This window comes from Ceratotherium simum, chromosome 1 (assembly GCF_057802395.1).
Source record: "Ceratotherium simum simum isolate JZ-2026a chromosome 1, ASM5780239v1, whole genome shotgun sequence".
Classification (NCBI taxonomy): Eukaryota; Metazoa; Chordata; class Mammalia; order Perissodactyla; family Rhinocerotidae; genus Ceratotherium; species Ceratotherium simum.
This window is the reverse complement of record NC_141900.1, coordinates 67,281,902-67,303,769: the sequence shown is the minus strand read 5'-3', so window position 1 is coordinate 67,303,769 and position 21,868 is coordinate 67,281,902. Positions and strand designations below refer to the sequence as shown.

At 43.7% G+C, this 21,868-nt stretch overlaps 1 protein-coding gene across 1 annotated transcript in view; it reads left to right on the top strand.

Annotated features, from left to right (window-relative positions):
• The window catches only part of AOAH (acyloxyacyl hydrolase), a 188,646-nt gene extending 174,912 nt beyond the window's left edge, over positions 1-13,734 (top strand). Inside the window, exons 20-21 of the mRNA XM_004418824.3 lie at positions 2,365-2,441; positions 12,431-13,734. Of these exons, the coding sequence (XP_004418881.1) occupies positions 2,365-2,441; positions 12,431-12,559 (206 nt within the window). The 3' untranslated portion in view covers positions 12,560-13,734. The remainder of the gene's footprint in view (positions 1-2,364; positions 2,442-12,430) is intronic.
• The last annotated feature ends 8,134 nt before the right edge of the window (positions 13,735-21,868 follow it).

Genomic DNA, 21,868 nt, shown 5'->3' with positions numbered 1-21,868 from the left:
TATGGGTGGCACGCCTCAGGTCCGTGGCTTGCTGTGTATCTCTTTAATACAATCCTGTGTCTTATTCTTCCAACTCTTTACAACTTGTCAGCAGGCTCTGTCTGAGCTCTTGACTGGGCTCAATTCCCATCATCTTTTTAGCACTGCCTGGAAATTTCTTAACATCTGATAGAGATTTTCTTTCATTCTTTCTTTTCTTTCTCTTTTTAACATTTGCATAGCATAAGGTGAAACAAAACTAAAAATAAAAGGAGAAAGGACGAGAAGTTCATTGAGAACTTCGGTGAAGTAAAGGAACACAAGTAGAGTGGAAGTGATGTCACCTCTGAAGTCACGGAGGGGACAGGGAGGCTGACGTCTTACCTGGGCTGGACTTTTCCCCATTGTGGTTGATTTTTGTGCTGAGACTCTGTGGGACTGCAAGATAGCGATGAGGTGAACACTACAAAAAAACACTGAGGTGGCTCAGTGGGGGTGACATTGGCTCTGCATTTAAAGAAACTCTTCCGAATGCTTGGTGCTCCGTTAACGGTAACTTGCTGGATGTTTGGATTGGAGGGGGCTCAGATAGAGAATCAGCATAAAGTTAGAAAGTAGAAAAGCAGGACCTCCAAAAAAGAGTAGGAAACTGGCCCATCCTCCACCAGGCGAGGGGGAGAAGGAGATCCTGAACCAAGCGTGGGTGAATGCACAGCAGGTGGGTCGAGACTGGCAGGGATGGGCTCGACCAGCATCACACACCCAGGGAGGGCAGTCTGGGACCCACAGGATCTAGAGGGAAAGGCAGAGCAGCCAGAATTGAACCTGAAGCAGAAAATCTGATTCCAGGGTCGTGCCTTAAAAAACAGTCAGAACAGCAAGGCAACTGGAGATGGAGCCAAGCAAGCTTCCCGGAGGTTCTGCCTTTTATAGGACACCTACGGCCAAAGGCAGGAAAGAAACTGTTGAGGTCTGCAAGCTGGCTCAGCGGAACAAATAAGGCTTCATAAGAGTTAGTGTGGTTTAAGCATCACTGCAGCTCTGAGCTTCCTATCAGAAGAGCAGTCCATACCATTCCTTCAGAGAGATACATCATTAACCAGCAACACTTCCTCCCTTAGGCCTCCATGTGCAGGACAGGGTGGACGATGTCCTCAATTCGAGTTTCACAAGAAACGCAAAGGCCATGTTCCAGGAGCTACTTCTTCTAACAAACTCCAATAAAACCCAGACAGCAAAATATAAAAGAGTGGCTCACTGGTGGCTCTTCTGCCAGGAAGAGGCCAACAGGAATTGGTGATCCCGTGTGTGGGACTCCAAACCACCAGCAGGAATTGTTTTCCGAGCTCTGAGAAGGGCAGCAGTGTTTGCAGCCCCCCTGGGGACAGGGACTGGGTAGCGAGTGGAGATGGCGTGCTGTGATATTAAGACTAATTACAAAAGCAGCACAGTATTGATTCAGCTCTGGGAAAGTCCAGCTTCTCTTGTCCAATCAAAGCCGCCAACAGAATTTCCATTCCTTCCCTTGGGGCGAGTGGGGGAAAAGCAAAGAGGGCACAGATCCCTGAGCTTGAGTTTTTCGTGGGGTGAAGATGGAAGAATCTTAGCTATGCTTGCTCCTCTCTCTGGACGCCAAGAAGTCAGGGCAAGGGCTATGCTGGGAGCAGCAGGTTTCACAGTTTTCTCTCTGGAGGTTCTCTAGGGACCTGAAATGTCCTTAAGGAGTTCTCATTGACTATACAGTATTACAATGTAGAGTTAACTTGTGCTGTTCCCTTGCAGGAACTGACACTCTTGGTCTCTGCGCCCTTTTGAAGGAGAGTTTTATTGCTTTTTATCACTTTGGGGCTCATAATATTTTCTCTGTAGCCATACTCACTCTAAATGTGATGTTGAGATAATTTTACATAATTATATTTCTCACAAACTGAGTGATTTTTAATGATGATTGCTTGATATACGCAGGCGGTGTCTGAAAATGGCAGCCCATAAGAGGAAATGTTAACAAAATGTTTAATTTTCCCATCTTGCTCTTGCAATACTGGCCTACTGGCCACTGAGAAATGAGATGGACTTAAATGGGTGTTGAATATGTTAGAGCTCATCTTTCCCCACCATTCTCCTTGCTACACAAACTGCATTCATCCAACACTCACATATTTTCTTCCTGAGTTAGAAAAAAATCATACAACAGGACATCATTTCCATTTAGAAAGCCCACCGCCCCAGGTAACAGCTCAGAGGCAGCCGTGTCTGGGCAAGCATCGGCCCGGGAGGGAAGTGAGCAGCCCTGACGACATTTTTCATGCAGTCCTTGCCCTGGAACACTGATCATTGCTTGTGGAAGGGTGTCTCTAACCCTCTGATTATGTGTGTGCCCTGCAGTCACAGAGGAGTGGAAGAAGAGAGGTGGACAGCCCTGGCAGCTCATTGAACCCGTCGATGGATTCCACCCCAATGAGGTAAGTGCTGTCACACAATGGCTGCTGAAGGCTATCTCTTAGGTAATTTTTAAAATATAATTATGCATCCATGTGTTTATTTTTATCCTGTTTTATTCCAGAAAGAATTTGAGGTAATGTACACACATGTGTAAGATAGATGATTCAATAAAAATAAAATGAAAGCCAGAGTAAAAGGAAAATAAAGTAGAAATGATACCTCACTTCCTGACTTAATGCCTACAATTCATAAAATGTGTGCAGGGAAGTCCTGAGACACTGCTGGCGAGAGCTTACAAAATCAGCTCTGTGCTTCCTAGGGGCTGAGAGGGGAAGAGAGGCATAAGTCATGGCCTCCATAAGATAAAAATATAAATCAAATATTAAAAAAAAAAAAAAACACGTGGATTCCTGGAAGTGAGACCTGTGAGAAATTTCTTGTATGGATCCTTCTAGAAAGGATGCAGTATGAGAGGAAGACAGTGTCCTTAGCAATATCCTGCAGTAAGAGCTGTTTCTCATGTAGGATTCCAAGGTACAATTCCAGAAAGCAGCTCTACTCTGGCCTCTTCACAGAGCACGGGGAACTGGAGAGTGGGACTCTGTCCCTCCCGCCCTCCTATCCATTATCCTGACTTCAACCAGGGAAGCTCCACTTTTATCTGTTATACATACTGGACTTGCTCATGATATTTCTTTACAAAAATATGAATAAAAGAAGAAGTGGGGGAGGAGTTCTGCCACTTTTAAAATTTTGAAACCTGGTCCTCTGCAGGAGGGATGGGCCATTTACCCTCAGGCAATCTTCCACAGCTATAGTTTTTCTGACCCAGCCTTTGGTAAGTATGGTGCAGCAGTGACAAGGGTCCAGACGTAAGAAGCACTTTGGTCTGCTCTCCTGGTGGCCTTGATCTCTATGGTCAGCCAGGCCACAGGGAGGGCTGGTCATCCCCTCAGGAGCCTGAATGGAACCGTAGCCTACCTTCCCCAAAGCTCTAGGATCAGTGAGCACCCATGGTTACTATGGGCTAAGAATTGTCTGAAAAGAAAAGAAAAAGAAGGGTACCACTCCGTCGACAGGTGGACGAGCAGTGGAGTCCCACAAGTGCTGGGTAAATTTTAAAGTGAGTGTTAAATGCCCATCTTACTGTTCTAAATAACCAAAAAAAAAAATCTATGTAATACTTCTCAGAATATCTCACTTTCCTGTGTATCATTTGGATGAGTTGATCCAAAAGTATTATTGCCTAGAAGCTGGTTAAGCATTAGAGTCTACCCCACCCCCCCACCCCCAAAAAAATGATGTCTTTGGTTTTAGAATAGTTAATGCAGAGACTTTCTTTCTGGCAATAATTAGGTAGTAGCTCTTCTCACTCTCTGTACATAACAGAATTTTACCCTTCTGATTCTATAGAGAATGGGGATATGAAGAGATGGTCAGACAGGGAGTAATTAGGAACAAACTAAAAAGAAGAGTGTCAAAGATAGCTGTGTCTTATCCTCAGGACATATTAGTCTGATCTATCAAAAGACCATCCTGTCCCTGACTCTTAAAATAATATTAGGATTCAAGGTCTGTAAAATTGGGGCTCTAAATGCACTCAACGTTGCCTATAACTGATTACTGAAAACAGAGTCAAAAGCTGAAAACCAGTATGTGCCATAATTGTATGTTACTCCTGAGAGACTTGTTCAGATGCTGGTAGTGGGCAATAAAGTGGGCAACTGTGTGGAGCCACATCTACAGTGGGCGACAATGGGTAGCCATGCCTAATGTCTGCCTGTTTATCATGTATATTGAGCTGAACAGTCCAGATTGCAACTTGCCATCCAAAAATGTTTACTGAGTGCCTACCCCATATCAAACACAGTGAGAATTCAAGAGTGAACAAGAAACTGCCCTTGCCATTTAAGGAGATTATAGTATAGAGTGGGAGAATGACAAGTAAACAACAAATTAAATATAAAGTGGTAAATGCTTCCAATCATGCAAGCACAGATGCTATGGGAGCATCATGTGGGACCGAATGGGAGAGAAGGATGTTAGAAAAAAGGTTTTCCGAGAAGATAACTCATTACTAAGGCCATGAACTAGTCAGGTGAAGGGAAGAGAGGAGTGGTCGCAGAAAGTGTTTTGAGCAGGGGAAATTGCATGAGCAAAGACCTGAATGTAAAAGAAAGTATGGCATACGGGAGGAAATAAAAGTGCTTCAGTATGGCTGGGACATAAAGTATGAGAGTGGAGTTGAGAAGAGGAATCAAGAGAGGGACCAGATCACACAAGGTCTGTATAGGGCTTGACCTTGACCTTTTCCTGCAGGGAATGGGGAGCCATTGAATGTTTTTAAGCAAGAAAGAAAAATAACCAGACTTTTGTTCTAAAAATACCATGGTAGCAGCATGGAGAATCGTTTGGTGGGGGCCAGTCCAGAGAGAGGGACACCTGTTTGGAGGTTGGTTCTGTGTGTGAGAGGCTGACTGCCTGAACAAAGGTAGTGGGAGTGGGGAGAAAGATGAAGATTTGTATTGGAGAGATTCAGACAGTTGAATCCACAGAACATGGCCATTTATTGAAAGTGAGCGTGGAAGAGAAAGAGATGCTAAGCATGACACTTCTTTTATGACTTGGGAAATTGGATAGATGATTCCATTGCCCACTGAGGTAAACAACACAGGGGACAGGGTGGTTTGAGGAGGAGTTTGGCACATGTTGGATTTAAGGAGCCTACAGGATGTTCAAATGGAGACGTCCTTTCAGCAGATAATATACAAGCTTAGAGCTCAGGAAGGGGTCTGGGCTAGAGATACAGATGTAAGCACCATCAGGATAGAGTTGTGACTTGAAGCCTTGAAGAGGAACCTCTGGACATCCCTGCATACTCCCCTCCAGATGACATGCCTTACAGAAGAGGCAGTGTTAATGGATCCTTCTATACCATGGGACAGCTATGGGATCCACATTTTTTCCATCTTGAAAGAGCCAGATGGTCAAGGTTGGGTCTCAGGATCTCATCCTTATGGCACAGACATAATAACAACCAAAGGAGTAGACTCAGATCTTTCTCAGGTGCCTCCTTACCAATTCCTGTACATCTGAGCAAAAACAGCTGGTACTGACCCCTCACCATCAAGAAGAGAGCAGGCTTTATTTTATTGACCTATTTCTTCCTAAAGCTCTGCTAGAGAAGAAGGGGAAGTGTCTAACCACTGTTGATTCAACTGCTCCAATTTTCTTAGGAAGATAAGTTTAATAGGTATAAACATGGGTTGTGTTGAACAGTTCAAATTTATGATTTATACACAATAATTTTTGAGCCCAATTATATTCACCATCTAAACTCTTTGCTTATATTTTAATGGAAAATAAACAAGCATAGAAAAATTCCCAGGATGACAACGGCTTTACTTTTTCATCTCACTCCCGAAATGTAGAACCAGAATTTAAGCAATGGCTTCTTCAATATAAGAGGGGAAGTAGAAGGTAGTAATGCCTAACTTGCTGATTGATTTGATTTGTGGGTAGGAGTGAGATGACTCACAGAATTGGGAAACTGGATAAAAAGAGGTGAAAAATACCAAGTCAGGGAACACAGAAGAGGGGGCAGATTTGAACATTCTGAATCTGAAATGCCTGCACAATATTCAGATGGAACTCTGTAAATGGCCGTTAGATCAAACTTATGGGTTCTGGTCTCAGGAGAGTGATCTGGCCTGGAGACACAGGTTTGGGAATCACCAACTTCTGGTTGAGAGCTGGAGACATTTGCAGAGATGAGAGTGGCCTGAGGAGTCAAATCTTGAAGAAAATAAATATCAAAGAGAATTAAGACTGAAAAGGTGTTTTAGTTATCTACTGTTACATACCAAGTTACTTAAAACAACACACATTTCTTATCTCACAGCTTCTGTGGGCCAGGAATCCAGGCATAGTTTAGCAGGGTCTTCTGTTCCACGGTCTCTCCCAAGTTGCAGTCAAGGTGTCCGCCAAGGTTGGGTCTCATCTGAAGGCTTGACTGGGGAAGGATCTGCCTCCACTCTTACATGTTTGTTGACAGAATTTAGTTCCCTGAGGCCTGTTGAACAGAGGGTCTGAGTTCCTAGCTGATTGTTGGTCAGAGATCACCCTTTGTTTCTTGCCATAGGGGACCCTCCAACATGACAGCTTGCTTCATCAATGAGTGCAAGCCTAAAAGACAACAGAGAGAGTCTGGTAGTGAGACAGAAGTCCCAATTGTATGTAACCTAATCACAGAGTAACATCCTACCACCTTTGCAATATTCTAGAAGTTAGAAGCAAGCTACAGATCCCACCACACTCAAAGGAGAGGGATTACACAGGTGTGACCACCACAAGGTGGGAACCATTGCCCATCACAGAAGGACCCTCTGGAAAGCAGACCTAGGAGATCATTAGATGCCTCTAGTGAGAACAGGTGTAGCAGAGAGTCGGCAATAGCTGTCAAACTGCTGACAAAATGCAAAAAAAGTTTGACTTAGAAAAGAAATTATATTGCAAAGACCCAAGACCCAGATTTGTGGCCTGTGGAAGCTGCAGCAATTCTACCTGTTCAAACATCCACTTTTTAAAATCTCTGCAAAGTTAAGCATCTGAAAAGGCACTTAAAAGATCTCTGGGCCTAAAAGCAGACAATGGTAAACAGAAAATGTTGAAAGAGCCACAGACGTACATCACGTCTAGTTCCCTTGGCTCCTCTAGGACCATCTAGCTAAACGTTTCTGACACCTCCTGCCTTACTTAGCAGCTTTGCCCAAAAAGGATCTCTGCAAAACAACCTCCTCTCCTTTCATAGTGCCTGCAGCAACTCAAACCATCCTCTTAAAACTCTTCCTGCAAGCAATAAATTTTCCATGATGTCAGTTCCCCTCCTCTCTCTTGAGCCCTCAACCCTGTACAGTGCTGGAGGCAGACATAGAACCAATGGATTGGCTTTAAATAAGTTAATAGCCTCCAGGACTTTATTTGTCTTAACATGTAAGCCCCTGGAAACCTAAGGTCCTGGGCAGTCTTGTGAAGTCCCTCGAAAAAGGAAGCTACGCTGGCAGTGGGGAGGGTGTACAGAGAGGGCCTTCTGGGCCAGGGAACCCTCAGACAACAGTCACTTCAGGCTGGCCCGCCCATGCATCAGGGACCATGTCTGTTCAGTCTGCTTTATGCACCAGCTAGCAACGGTGGTTTTGGTGATGACACACCAAGTCAGCACAGAGGGGCTAGAGCTGGGAATTCACATTTTTCCTTAAATGTAAATGTTTCAATACATCTTACACCATTGTCATGTTGTAGGTTTACATATTTAAAATTAATTGGGACCAAAAGTAACCAGATCCAGTAGACAGTGTTTCTGGGCAGATTAAGAGGCTAGAGAAGCAAAGCCATGCCTTCCCGTGCTAAGGGCTTCCCTGCCAGTGTTTAAAAGCAATCTTACCAAGCTAGCCCGGAAGCATTCTTCCTGCAGAAAAGATAAATTCAGAGTGGATTCTTCACTTTGGTCTCATAGAACCTCAGAGTAAAATTTAGCAAGCGTTCAACAAAGAAGGTATCAAGCCATGGTAAGTTTTTTGTGAAATCTATATAATCTGGCTCCGAATTGCATTTATTCTTTAAATACATTCCAAAAAAAAGTTACTATTTAGGGTTTGATTTTATGTTGTCTTACTAAAGAGTTCTATTTTTGTAGCAAAATACATACAATTAGCTTATGAAATGGGAGTGTGGAGGAATCCTAGATTATGTCCAGCTATGACCACTACTGAGCTTCTAATGTGCCCAGGTGTGTCTCATGAACTTGTGGATGGACATGATATAGTGTATTTGCTTGGAGGACCAGGGACTCTCCCAGAGTAGAACTCATCATAAGTGCAAATACAATTAGCAAAGAAACATGGCTCAATTTAAAACTTGTCACCAGAAAGAAGAGAAATTCTAAAAGCCATATGGTGGCTGTCACCAATCAAGAAACCCCACCAGGTCCCTACCCTCCCACTCCCCTCTCCATGGACTCATGCTTGAATCCTGGGGAGATCAGGGGCTGCAAGTGGTTTTCACCAGACAGTGGGTGTTAAGTCACCTTACTTTGTCACTCTTCTAAGAGAACTTCAAAGAGAAGCAAGAGGAGCCTTCACAGTGGACCAATGACCTCCACACAGTTTTAGCACTGCGAGGGCTTCTGAGCGCAGCAGCAGGTGGGTGGCAACACCCCACAGAAGCACCAGACCTGCAGGGGTGCCTGCAGAAAAGAGCCAGTGCCCATCAGGTGTGGACCTACCCAGAGAAAGGTCCACACCCACTAGAATGGGCAGTGGTGTCGGGACAAAAGCAGCACTGCCCACAGACAGCTACCTGGACTCCCTGCAGCTGGGGCCCTGCAAGAGCAGGCAGCAGCTGAGCCAACTACAAAGGGAGAGACATGAAGGGTTCTAACTCCGTTAACCAGAAAACCCCACTTCACCAAAACCCCCCATTTGCTAGCGTCCTGCTGGACCTGATTTCATTCCATGCGTGTATTTAGTAGGGTTAGTGAGTGAGGCGGCCTATGAACCCCTCCTGTGCTGCAGATGTTGTGTGCACTGGCAGGAGGAAGCTGTCCCCTGTCCTGAGGACAAATGCTGGGGAGGTGCGTTGAAAAGTTTCCATTGGTAAAATAAATGAGCTTGCATCCGTCTGATGGAACACCGTGCATTGAATAAAAACAATGATATAGATCTACCTTTAGTGACACAGAAATATGGTTGTAATATAGAGCAAAGTAAATAAATGCAGATTACAGATTGTGGGGGCAATTACTCAACTGTATGCATTTGTCAGCACTCACAGAACTGTTTACCAAAAAGAGTTAAATTTGCTGTGTGTAAGTTATACCTCAAAAAGAGCAGGTTATATAATATTTACAGAGGGATCCAATTCCTGTGTGTATGTGTGTGTGTGTATGTGTCCGTGTGCATCAGAAAGGCTCTACACCCAGTGTTAACAGCAGCTATCTCTATTATAATTACACATGAATTTTATTCTGTTTTTCTCTTTTTGCTTAATTGTCTTTTTAAATTTTTCTCAAATGAGTAGATATTGCTTTAATATTTTAGACTATGAACAGGGAAGAATAAAAGAATGTTCGTGTTCAAGGAAGCTAACTTGGCATAATGAGGGTAAAGGATGGCTGTGCCTTGCCCTGTGCGGTGTGTCCTGGGAGTTACAAGAGGAGGCTGGCTATAGGAGAAGCCCACATAGTGCTCAGGAAACGTTTGTCAAATGAATGAATGATTATAATGGGTCATTTTATCACAAGTCTCTAGGTTAGTAATAACAATGCCACTCTCATTTTAGACCCAATATCTTAGCAGTGCACACTCATAAATATTTTAATCTCCATTAGAGTGACAGCCAACTAATTGCTTTCAAACCACAGTTACCACATGCTCTGATCTGAGCTCTTGCATTTTAACTTTCCTTTTCTCCTCAACCCTGCCTCCTCCCTTAGTAACTTAGATTGGGAAATAAATGACCACAAATGCCTTGGTACCACATAATTATTAGGAAGACAGCTTAGGTGTATCATGTTGAAAGGCAGAAAACAAAAAAGAAGAACCGGTAATTTTCCACAGACCTGGCAGCAGCCTCCTTTGTTGAGAAATAGCAGGAAAAACAGCCATAGGACCAGTCCTCTGTCTTCAAAGACACTCATTGCTTAGTGTGTGAGAGATGATCAGATCTTTCCCGAAAACCTGCTGGCTTGACAACCAGCCTCATTGTGTGTGGGTGTGGGTGGGTGTGGGTATGTGTTTGTTTATGATGTGGGGGGACAGGTGTGTATGGTGTGCGTGGTGTGATGTGATATGTCTGTAGCATTGTGTGGTGAGCAGGGGGTGTGGTAGGTGTGTATGTGGTATGTGTGTATGTGTTGGGGACAGGTAGGGTATGTGCGGGATGTGTGTGTGTGTGATGTATGTGGTATGTGTGGGTGTGATGTGCGTGGTGTGTGTGGTGTGTGTGGTGGGGACAGATGGGGTGTGTGTGTTAGACACCACATGGATATAATTGAGATTACATTGTTGGATGGGTGGAATATTGGATGCACCTCAGAAAGCTCAGAAACATATTAAAATACTGGGGATAGGGCAGGCCCCGTGGCTTAGTGGTTAAGTGCGCGTGCTCCGCTACTGGCGGCCTGGGTTCGGATCCCGGGCGCGCACCAGTGCACCGCTTCTCCGGCCATGCTGAGGCCGCGTCCCATATACAGCAACTAAAAAGGATGTGCAACTATGACATACAGCTATCTACTGGGGCTTTGGGGGGGCTTTGGGGATTAGCATGGATGTTAGCTCAGGGCTGATCTTCCTCACAAAAAAAGAAAATACTGGGGATATTTAATGTAGTGATTCAACCAGTTCTAGTTTTTTCTGACTGCTAAAATCTTACACGCAATTTAGACCCAGAAAGATCTTTAGATCATTTACTCTAGCCCACTCATTTTGCAAATGAGAGAACAGCAGCCCAGAGAGTGGAAGAGAGCTACCCACACCACACGTGGAGCTGGCAGCACTGCCTGTTGGAATGGTGAACAGGACCTGCCCTTTGGAGACCATGTCCACACACTTCTGAATAAAGTCGGGGACATCCTGAGCATCCACCTTGAACAATGTGTTCCCATCCGAGGACTTCAGCCATCACTTTGATTGTTCAGCATCAAAAAACCCTGTGGAGATGTAGCCATCTGGGGCCTGAAGGCCTGGCCAAGCCCAATTTGCTAAATGAGGGCATTTTCTGCAGAGAAAGACTCCTCGTCAAAGGCATGTTATTGACAAGCCAGAGGATCAGACAACCAAGAATGGATCTGGCTAACATCATGGATAAAGGGAACCTCACGTATAACAGTGCAACCAGAGAGTGGGCATTAGGCTGGGAAAGCCGGAGACAGGCCTGTTGTGCACTAAGCCAGTGATTCCTCATCCTGGCAATCGAGCCACTCTCCATGCTCACAGCCTCCTTCAGGATCCCACCCTTACCCGGTGACCTGTCCAGCCTCATCTCCCAGGCACCCATAGTTCCCCACCATGCCATTCTCTTCCACACCTCTGTGCCTTTGCATGTGCTGTGTCCTCCACCATCTGCACTGTTTCCCACGTGATCTATCTGGTGAACTCATTGAAAATTCTGTTCAGCCATCGCCCTCTTCAGAGAGGACCTGTTCCTTCCCCCCACCCAGCAGAGTTTGCACCTCCTCCCCTTCCAGCCTCTCACAAACCCTCCCTATGGGTTGGGTGGTATAAGTTTGCATGTCTGGTTCCCTCACTAGACTTGGGGTTCCTTACTCATCCTCTTCATCTCCAAAACCCAAGCTTAGGAATTGCAGTAAATGTTAGCTGTCCACAGATAAGTGAATAAATGGCTTTCTGAGGAAGTGTATTTGTTATCTATTACTACACAGCAAATTACATCAAATGCAGCAGCTTAAAACAACACACATTTATTATCTCACAGTTTCAGTGGGTCAGGAGTGCTGGCAGAGTTTAACTGGGTCCTCTGCTTAGGGTCTTGCAAGGCTAAAATCCCGGTGTGTCATCCAGGCCATGTTCTCATCCAGAGACTCAGCTGGGGAAGAATTGCTTTCAGATTCACTTGGGTCATTGGCAGAATTCATTTCCTTGTGGTTGTAGGACTGAGGACCCAGCTTCTTGCTGGATGTCAGCTGAAGGCCACCCTCAGCCCCTTGCCATATGGGCTTCACAACAAGGCTTCTTACTCTATCAGTCCAACAAGGAGAGTCTCCAGAGCGAGACTGCTAGCAAAGCGGAGTCTTAGATAACGTAACATAATCACTGAAGTGACATCCCACCCACGTTCAAGGGGAGGGGGTTATACAAAGACACGAAGGTAGGAATCATGGGGACCACCCTGGAGTCTGTCCACCACACGAAGGACAGAGTAAATCTTGCTGGTAAATTCTTTACTTTGTTGTAATTTCCCTTTTACTCCCCCTTCGGGTTCTCTCTTGCAGGTGGCTTCGCTGCTGTTGGCAGATCGCTTCTGGAAGAAGGTGCAGCTCCAGTGGCCCCAGGTTCTGGGAAAGGAGAATCCATTCAACCCGCAGATTGAACAGGTGTTTGGAGACCAAGGGGGGCACTGAGTCCCTCAGGGACACACACTCCTGGGAGCTCAGGGAGGCACAAACCCTGGTAAACTCATTCAACAAATAGTTATGGGGCTGCCATGTCACGGGCTCAGAGGACCCTCATTGGCAGCATATTTGCAAAGTGCTTTTCTCTCATTTTAGAGCGCATCTGAATGACAGTGTCATTCTGTGTGCTTCCCCTCCAATTGTCCGTCAAATAACCTTTAATAAAGTGCTTTTGGTGCCATTCCAATCAAAAGAGTATCTGCACCCTTTAATGGCTAACTGTTCTAAAACCGAATAAGAAACTCTGGGATATTCAGCGACTTACACAGGGACTTGGTGTGCCAGGGGACTGATCGTCCCTGCTGTTGACTTCTTCAAGATGGCGGGCAAGCTGAGGCTCCTCCTAGGAAGGCTGCTGGCTGGCTGCCAAAGTCTCTCACAGCAGAACACAAAACTATAAACACAAAATTAGGTACAAAGTTAAATATTTATTTAGAATGAGAAAAGAAATCACAACAAATTACAATTTTTTAGAATTTGACAGATACCATAAGCCCCACAAGGTCCAGAAAAAATGACAATTTTTATTTCTTTAAAAGATTTTCTTACATTTTTTGGCTGCAAATTCTGATTACTTCTTCCTATAACAATGATTTTGTGTTGTTATTGTCTGTAGATAGAACAAAAAAATCAAATTTGTTGCTTATTATTGATAGTTTAGAACTAGAGTTTTTTCCAGCTATGCAACTCGTTATCAGTAAAATCACGTAAATTTTTAGGATTATTGTCAAATTGGGAAAACCTCTATCAAATTTCTTTTGTGTGGGAGCTATTAAAGACACACTTCTTATTTGTAGTACTATTAAAGCATCGTGTTCATATAAGCACAGGAATTCCGATAAATTCTGTTGCACACCATTCTCATTGGTGTGTCACCTCCCTTGCCCATCTCTAATTGCAGCCATGGGTTTGGGAGTCAGTCTGTGTACACCCACACCCACATCATGTTGCCAGCATCCCACCTCAAGCAGGCGCATCTTTCTGCATTCTGCCTTCAAGAGCTTGCTTGACACAGCCCAGAGGTGTGGGGCAGTTCCACTCCAGGGGTACCAAGGGCCGATGAATAAATGCTCCAGCCTCTTCCTTTAGTGGTCATTTTGGGGAGGTATTCTGTGTGCTTCTCAGGGGGTCTTGGCAGAATCAGCCCAAGCCACCCCAGCCACCACCTTAAATGGTGCTTCCTCCTTCTCTGTGTCACTCTCCCCGCTCCATCATTCCTGCTTTTTGGGATGGTTTATTTTTCCCAAATAAACCACCTACATCCATATTTTTGTCTTAATAAAGACAAAATTAAAATGAGGGTGTGTGTGTAATTGTGTATGTCTTATTATCAAATATACTCCTGATAGGGAAATACTTCTATTTTGACTGGGCACCAATGCCAACCAAATCTCCCACTCACCGTATACATGCGATGACTGGAAGACGTGACCACAGCCTGGCTTCTGGCTTTGTGTAAACCACGCCTTGTTTCTCCCCCACAACTCACACACTTCCTGTGCCAGGAGCTGTAGGACACTCTCATACTGTGATCTGACCACTGCCCTGCCCCTTTGTCACAATGCTGGAGGACAATAGGAGCGTACCTGGAAGCCCTTCCCACACCAGGTTGGCTGCGATAACCTAACTGTGCACAGAAATGACTGCAAACCACATAAATATTTCAACCTAAAAAGATCTCCATTTCAACTTCCCAGGAATTCCCACAGCTACACCGGAGCCACTGGATATAAGAGAAACTATGACAGAGAGGAAGCAATTATGTTTAAAATATCTTAGTTTTACAAATTTTACAAAGCATATGACCATGTGAACGCATTGCTGGCCCCTCCCAGGACTTTGGAAGGGACCCCAAAACTTGATCTTTATTAAACTTATGGTAAATCCACTCTGCTCACAAGATTAGTTTGCCAGATTGTGTGTGAGCTTCAGTTTGGGGGGCCAAAACACTTAAAATATTGTCAACCTATTAATTTCTGTTACCTGGACAAAAAACCCTTGGTTCAGCATGACCAGCACGTGTCCCCGGGAGATGGATCAGCATGGAACCAACAGGCCATCAGGAGGCTGCTTGTTTCAAGCAGGAAATACAAACTAGAAGAATGAATTGGAGAGTGAGAGGTGTGGAGGTGTTGGACCGTGGGAACCTGCATATCCGTCTCCTCCTGCAGGATGTGTCTATTTACAGGATCTTGGTAATCACATCATTGGTTCTGGTGTTTCAAATCTCTTGTTCTTTTGGGGTTTTTTTTGGTGAGGAAGATTGTCCTTGAGCTAACATCTGTGTCAATCTTCCTCTATTTTGTACTCAGGATGCCACCACAGCATGGCTTGATGAGCAGTGTGTATGTCCACACCTGGGATCCAAACCCGCGAACCCCTGGCTGCTGAAGCACACACAAACTTAAGCACTATGCCACTGGGCCGGCCCTTCTCACATTATTTTTAAGCACCAAAATACCAACAGTTGTTGTAGTGTTGTTTGTTTATTGGTTTTTTAATCTGAAATCTTAATCATTCAGCACTACACACTATACCCAGAGAACACTGCACTAAAATTTTGTATTCCTTTAGAAAGAATTCCCTTCAATCCCACCTCTGTATAAAATGCTTCTGAGTTACTTTATTGCTCTCCCACTTTCTATTCCCCAGAATACCAGTGAAGTTGATAATCTTGTATTGCTTGCTGTTGTTGGGGGGAGAGAGAATACATTTTAGGCCCTGATCTTTTTCCAGAAGGCCCTGAAGGAGTAGAGTCATTTTAAAAGTTGGGAGAACCCAGAGGGAGAGTATAGGAAACGTGGAGAGTACAGGGAGGGTGAACCGTCCTGAGCCTGACTACCTCCTTTCTCCCACCCTGAATGCCATCTCTGTCCCTGCCACTTTTCCTGTTTGAATTCTCTTAGGGACTGAACCCCCACCTTGGGGAATAATTTAACCAGCTCCATCTTCTCCATGCTCCCTCTGAACAGACTCAGGTGGGAGGACAGAAGCACCTGGGTCCCGAGCCCTGACCTCCCTCTGGGGCACAGCACCAAGAAATTGAGAGGTGGGAGAGGATGATGTCCCATCTCACTTTTTTATAAAACACCAATACTGCACAAAATAAATACGAAATATCACTCCTGTCTCCACAAGAACTGGAATCTGAGGCCGGGCCCTCTCTCCTGGTTCCAGAGCCCATGGGTGAGGTGCATGCACTTCTGCCTCCATTTTCTATACTCCACACCAATCCAGACACATTCCTACTTTGAGATGCAACCAAGTCTTTCTGTCTGGCTTGGGGGTCTTCTGTCCTGATAAGGTGCTTCGTGTACTTCTTATAACTTCTGAGTGTCCAGAATTTACAGGGTAGCTGCAGGGGACAGCTTCTATGCCATATTTCTGCACTGGTGCCCCTTGAGCTACTCTCTTCAGCCTCTAGTTTTTCAGAACCATAGTGTGTGAGTGCTGTCCTCTGAGAGGCACCTAAAGGGCCTTCCTGGGGTGGCTCGCATCCCTCTCCAGCCCCCTCCCCTATTCCTAGAGTAGCCTTCGGTGAGAAGCATCAGCACCTGAACAGAAGTTTCATAAGATGAGAACCTGGCCAGTCATGTTGACTCCTGGATCCATAGCCCAACAACAATGCCTGGCCCACAAGAGGGGCTCAATAGGAGTACTGAGTGAAAGAGTGAATGAATGAATGAATGAATGAATGAGTCGTTAGTGTTGCTCTCCAGGTCACACTTTGTTATTTTTTGCTAGTTAAAAACAAAAAAGGAGCCTCTTTTTTGACACATTTAAATTAGCCCCATTGAAGCACACTCCTGGTGAGAAGGGTAAGAAAGAAATGTAATCAACAGAGAGGATGCCTTCCTCTCTGGGCACCATTGGTGGGGAGACTTGGGGCTCCCACGTGATTTTCACCTAAACACCCCAACACTATAGTGTCATTTGTTTCTCCTATTTTCAAATGAAAGACACGTCCTGCCCTTCACTATTGAAATGAGGCTCCTCATTTTCCACATGGATAATTATCAAGAACTTCTATTACCATTCCCCCAACCCCTGATATTTTTTATTTAGAATAGAGCCTTTTGGGTTCAGGCCCTGGTGAAAAAATTTTCAGGACCCCCCCCAGCAAAAGCAGATCAGCTGAAAAATCTTTGTATGAGACTTAAATAGACACACAACATAGCAGGGCAGGGCAAATTCCTGAGTCCCCAGGAATTTGCCCCAGCTTCCCCACCCACCCTCTCATCAAGTTAACCCCACTAGAGAAGGGATTCTTAACCGGGCCCTTGGAAACCTCCCCTCCCCCAGAATTAAGAGTGCCTATGAACTTGAGTGGGAAAAAAAAATGTCTTCTCCACCCTCTAAGTAAAATTGAGCGTTTCCTTTTATTATGAATGTAGGCAGCAAAACACAGCTGTATTATTGGCTGTCTTTGCTACGACTCAGAGTACATTTGTTGCAGATGCAGTCAATTCTCATTATTCATGGCAGTTATGTTCTATAAAGTCACCTCGAACTCTGAATTAGGAAATGCTGAACCATTGCTCCTAGGGGAAATACAGGGTTAGATTCCTGCCAGCCTGTGGTCACAATGTTATTGCCAACCAATCAACACATGACCTTGTTTTGTGTGTGCTTCTGTTTAAAGACACCTTATTTAGTTTATAGTTGATTCATTAACATTGAATTCACAGCCAACAGCACTATAACTCACATCTGAACAAAGCTATCTACACATGTATTTTTTTTCCATGAGCCACATCACAGCCTTCTTGCACCTACAAACACCAGACAGCACTTTAGCACTATGCTTGGGAACCATTTTAAACAGGAAACCATCAATAAAAAGCATTAAAATGCCAAAAACATGGCAGTAAATATATCACGAAAGGACACTTGTTTACAGGATGAGAGCTGAAACAAGAGGGCAGAGCGCTGCCTCATTCAACCTCACTGGGAACGTGCATGTCAGGATCAGGTCCTGTATCAAATGACCACAAAAGTGCCATTAGTATTGACTTGGGAGTAACAAATAAATTTTAGTAAGTAGGTGAATTCACAAATACAGAATTCATGAATAACAAGGATCAAGAGTATCTTGAAATACCATTTATGGCCATCGATACTTTGAAAAACTGTAGCTATTAAACCCATTATAAAAGAAGCACATGTATTGGTGTATGCCCATGTTTAAATGTTTCAAAATATTTTAGTACTGTGATATTTGGCTTCAATACAATTAGTTTCCTTTGTAATCCTATGTGTTATATTTTTTGCATTTAAAAATGTTACTCTGAGAAGGGATTTCCAGGCTTCCCCAGCCTGCCAAGGGGATGCATGACACAAAAAGGTGGTGTGCTCCAGGGTGTGGTGATTTGAGAAGGAAGAACTCCATAGTTTAAAAAGTCTGGAAGCACAGCATAAATTATCTGCTTCCTAGAAAGTCACAGGGTGGAAGTTCTGTGGTAAAGAAGTCTGTTCAGCTCATTTACCCAGCATTTGTGACCTAGTGCCTTTTCCTCGTCTGATAGCTGTTAACACCCTGGGGGCATCATGCTCTGCTGAACCACCTTGGGAGATGCTGTTGGAGGAATTAGCCCCTGTCTAAAGCACTCACCGGCAGTGTCAGGAGAGGAATTTCCCAGGTATATTAAGACCAGAATCCCCACTCTCTATCATTTGCATGAGGCAAGACATCTTTGGAATCCTTCTCATTGCAACAACAGCTTTCCAGAACTAAAAATGACAAAGGCAGCACCTCTCCTGGGCCTTGAGATGCATGGGACATTCACTGTGCTGTATGGATTTCCTGATGAATGGATGCATCAATATGCTATTAACATGTCAGTTTTTCATTAAATCTGAGTACAGAATCCATGTTTGCCGGGCAGGGTGAACTCCTCTAATCTGATCGGGCAGAGGTTCTAGTATAAATATTCATACAAGCTAGGTCTCTTTTAATCTGTTCCTTCGCTTGGGGTAAAGCGGGGTGGGAAGAGATTGCTTTTAAAGCTTGTTTTCTGGGTTACCTCTTAAAACTGCAATATCAAAAAATAATGGCCTCATCATCATGAATCTGTCGTTAAGGAGGATTACACATCTGAATCTCTTGGATGGATGGAAATGCAGAGGAGAAATAAAGAGCACACAATGAGGCTTGCTGAGGATTTCTTTGGGCATTATGCTCCTGGCTGGCTGCTTTGTTTATAATTAATTACATGGAGCATTTACAGGAACCCTTTCAGCCTCAGAGCTCTGCAAATGCAACTCACCGGTTCACAAAGCCTCAGTCAATAAACTGCAGCAGAAGGATGGGCGGGAGGGTACCCCAAGGGCTTCCGTGGCAGCCCAGGCTCAAGGCAGCCTCAGACTCTGGAGATTTTCAGTCTCACCTGAGGACTCTGCCCTCCAAGATTCACACTTTGTACAGGCTCAGAAAAGCCCCCAGGTGTTAATATTTTTACGGTGATCTCCACATTGTAGCTCCGCAAATATCAGCCAGAGCCTGGACATTAAGTGAGGCTGCTAAGGGAGCAGAGGGCTTTTGAGGGATAATAAGTGGTGACTCCAGGCTCATGTAACTCTCGGAAAGAACAAAACTCGGTCCTGCCGCCTCCTGGAGCTGGGGCACACATCGAAACACCATCAGTGGGAAGTTCTGTAGCAACAGGCTTTGGAGGCACTCATCAGAGTTTGAATCTTGTTTAAGCTCCTGGTGCCTCAATTACTTTTTCTTTAAAATGGGAGCAGTAATACCTGTTTCCCAGCACTGTTGTGAGCATTAACAAGAAGAGCTGTTGCTTACAGAGGGCTAAGCGACATATATTGTCTCTCTTACCCCTTATAACAACTACATAAGGCAGGTCTGCCATGATTATGTGCTTTTATAGACAGGGAAACAGAGGCAGAGAGCAATTAAGTAACTTACTCAAGATTACATGGCTAATAAATGATGAATCAAGAATTTGAAGCCAGGCTGTCTGCCTCCAGGCTCTATGCTGCTAGCTGCTAGGCAATCTCACCTTTATTAAGTAAGATAATGTTTGTACAACATGGCAAGTGATCTCAACACTTATTCTCATCATCTCTATAACCAGGGCGTGGTTTGGCCACCACGCATGCTGGAGTCTGCTTTGTCTGCAGGGTACAATTGAAACTTCATCAACAGCCCGTGCCTCTGCAGATTCACTCTTTTCCTGCCCATCTCTTCTTTTATCCTACATCCTAGCCACAGGAAACTTGTCTCTACAAACATGGGCAGTGGGTAAGCCTCCAAAGAAGGCTGCCAACCATGGCTGCCCTCTCTGCACATGAACGCCAATCCTATCACAGAGAGATAGCCATTCTAACATGTGTGAGGTGATACCTCATTGCAGTTTTGATTTGCATTCCCCTCCTGATTAGTGATGTTGAGCACCTTTTCATGTGTTGACTATCTGTATGTCAAGAAATAACAAGTGTTGGCAAGGATATGGAGAAAAGGCAACCCTTGTGCACTGTTGGTGGGAATGTAAATTAGTGCAGCCACTATGGAAAACAGTATGCAGGTTCCTCAAAAAATTAAAAATAGAACTACCATATGATACAGCAATTCCACTGCTGGGTATTTATCTGAAAGAAACATAAACACTAACTCAAAAAGATATCCGCACCCCCATGTTCATTGGAGCATTATTTGCAATATTCAGTCCAAGATCTGGAAACAACCTAAGTGTCCATTGAAGGATGAATGGATAAAGAAAACGTGTTATATATAAATACAATGGAATATTATTCAGCCATACAAAAGAATGAAATCTTGCCATTTGTGACAACGTACATGGACATTAAGGACATTATGCTAAGTGAAATAAGTCAGACAGAGAAAGACAAATACCGTATGATCTCACTCATACGTGGAATCTAAAAAACAAAACAAAACTGAACTCATATATGCAGAGAACAGATTGGTGGTTGCCAGAGGCAGGGGGTAGGGGCTGAGCAAAATGGGTAAAGGTGGTAGAAAGGTACAAACTTCCAGTTATAAAATAATTAAGTCTTGGGGATGTAATGTATATCATGGTGACTATAATTAATAATACTGTGTTCTATATTTGAAAGTTGCTAAGAGAGTAAATCTCAAAAGTTCTCATCACGAGAAAAAAATTATAACTATATGTGGTGATGGATGTTAACTAGACTTATTGTGTGGTCATTTCACAATATATACATATATCAAATCATTATGTTGTACACCTGAAACTAATGTAATGTTAAATCTCGATTACTCTCAGTAAAATACATATATATGTAATAAAGGCCTAAGTATATTAAAAAAAGAAGAAAAACTAGAAATAAATGGAAATTTTTTCCTTTTTTTGCCCTTTTTTCAATTTTTTATTGTGTTTAAATATGTATAACATAATACTTACCATTTTGACCATTTTTAAGTGTACAATTCAGTAGCATTAAGTACATTCACAATGTTGTGCAACCATCACCACTATTCATTTCCGGAACTTTTTCATCATCCCAAACAGAAACTCTGCACTCATTAAACAATACTCCCCATTTCCTCCTTCCTCCAGCCCCTGGTACCTCTGTTCTACTTTCTGTCTCTATGTTTTTGCCTACTCTAGGTACCTCATATAAGTGGAATCATGAAATATTTGTCCTTCTTTGTCTGGCTTATTTCACTTAGCACCATGTTTTCAAGGTTCATCTATGCTATAGCATACATCAGAATTTCATTCCTTTTATGGCTGAGTAATCTTCCATTGTATGCATATATCACATTTTGTTTATCCATTCATTTGTTGATGGACACTCGGATTGTTTGCACCTTTTGGTTATTGTGAATAATGCTGCTATGAACATTGGCGTACAAGTATTTGTTTGAGTCCCTGCTTTCAATTCTTTTGAGTATACACCTTGGAGTATAACTGGTAGATCATACGGTAGTTCTATGTTTAACTTTTTGAGGAACCACCAAATTATTTTCCACAGTGGGTGCAGTGTTTTACACTCCCACCAGCAATGCACAAACCTTCCAATTCCTCCACATCCTCACAAACACTTGTTATTTTCCATTTTTTGTTTGTTTGTTCGTTTTTTGTTTGTTTGTTGTTCAAATGGGTATGAAGTGGTTTTTTTTTTCAGCTTTATTGAGGTAAAATTGACAAATAAAATTGTAAGATATTTAAAGTGTATAACATGATGATTTCATATACATATACATTGTGAAAGGATTCCCACCATCTACTTAATTAACACATCCATCACCTC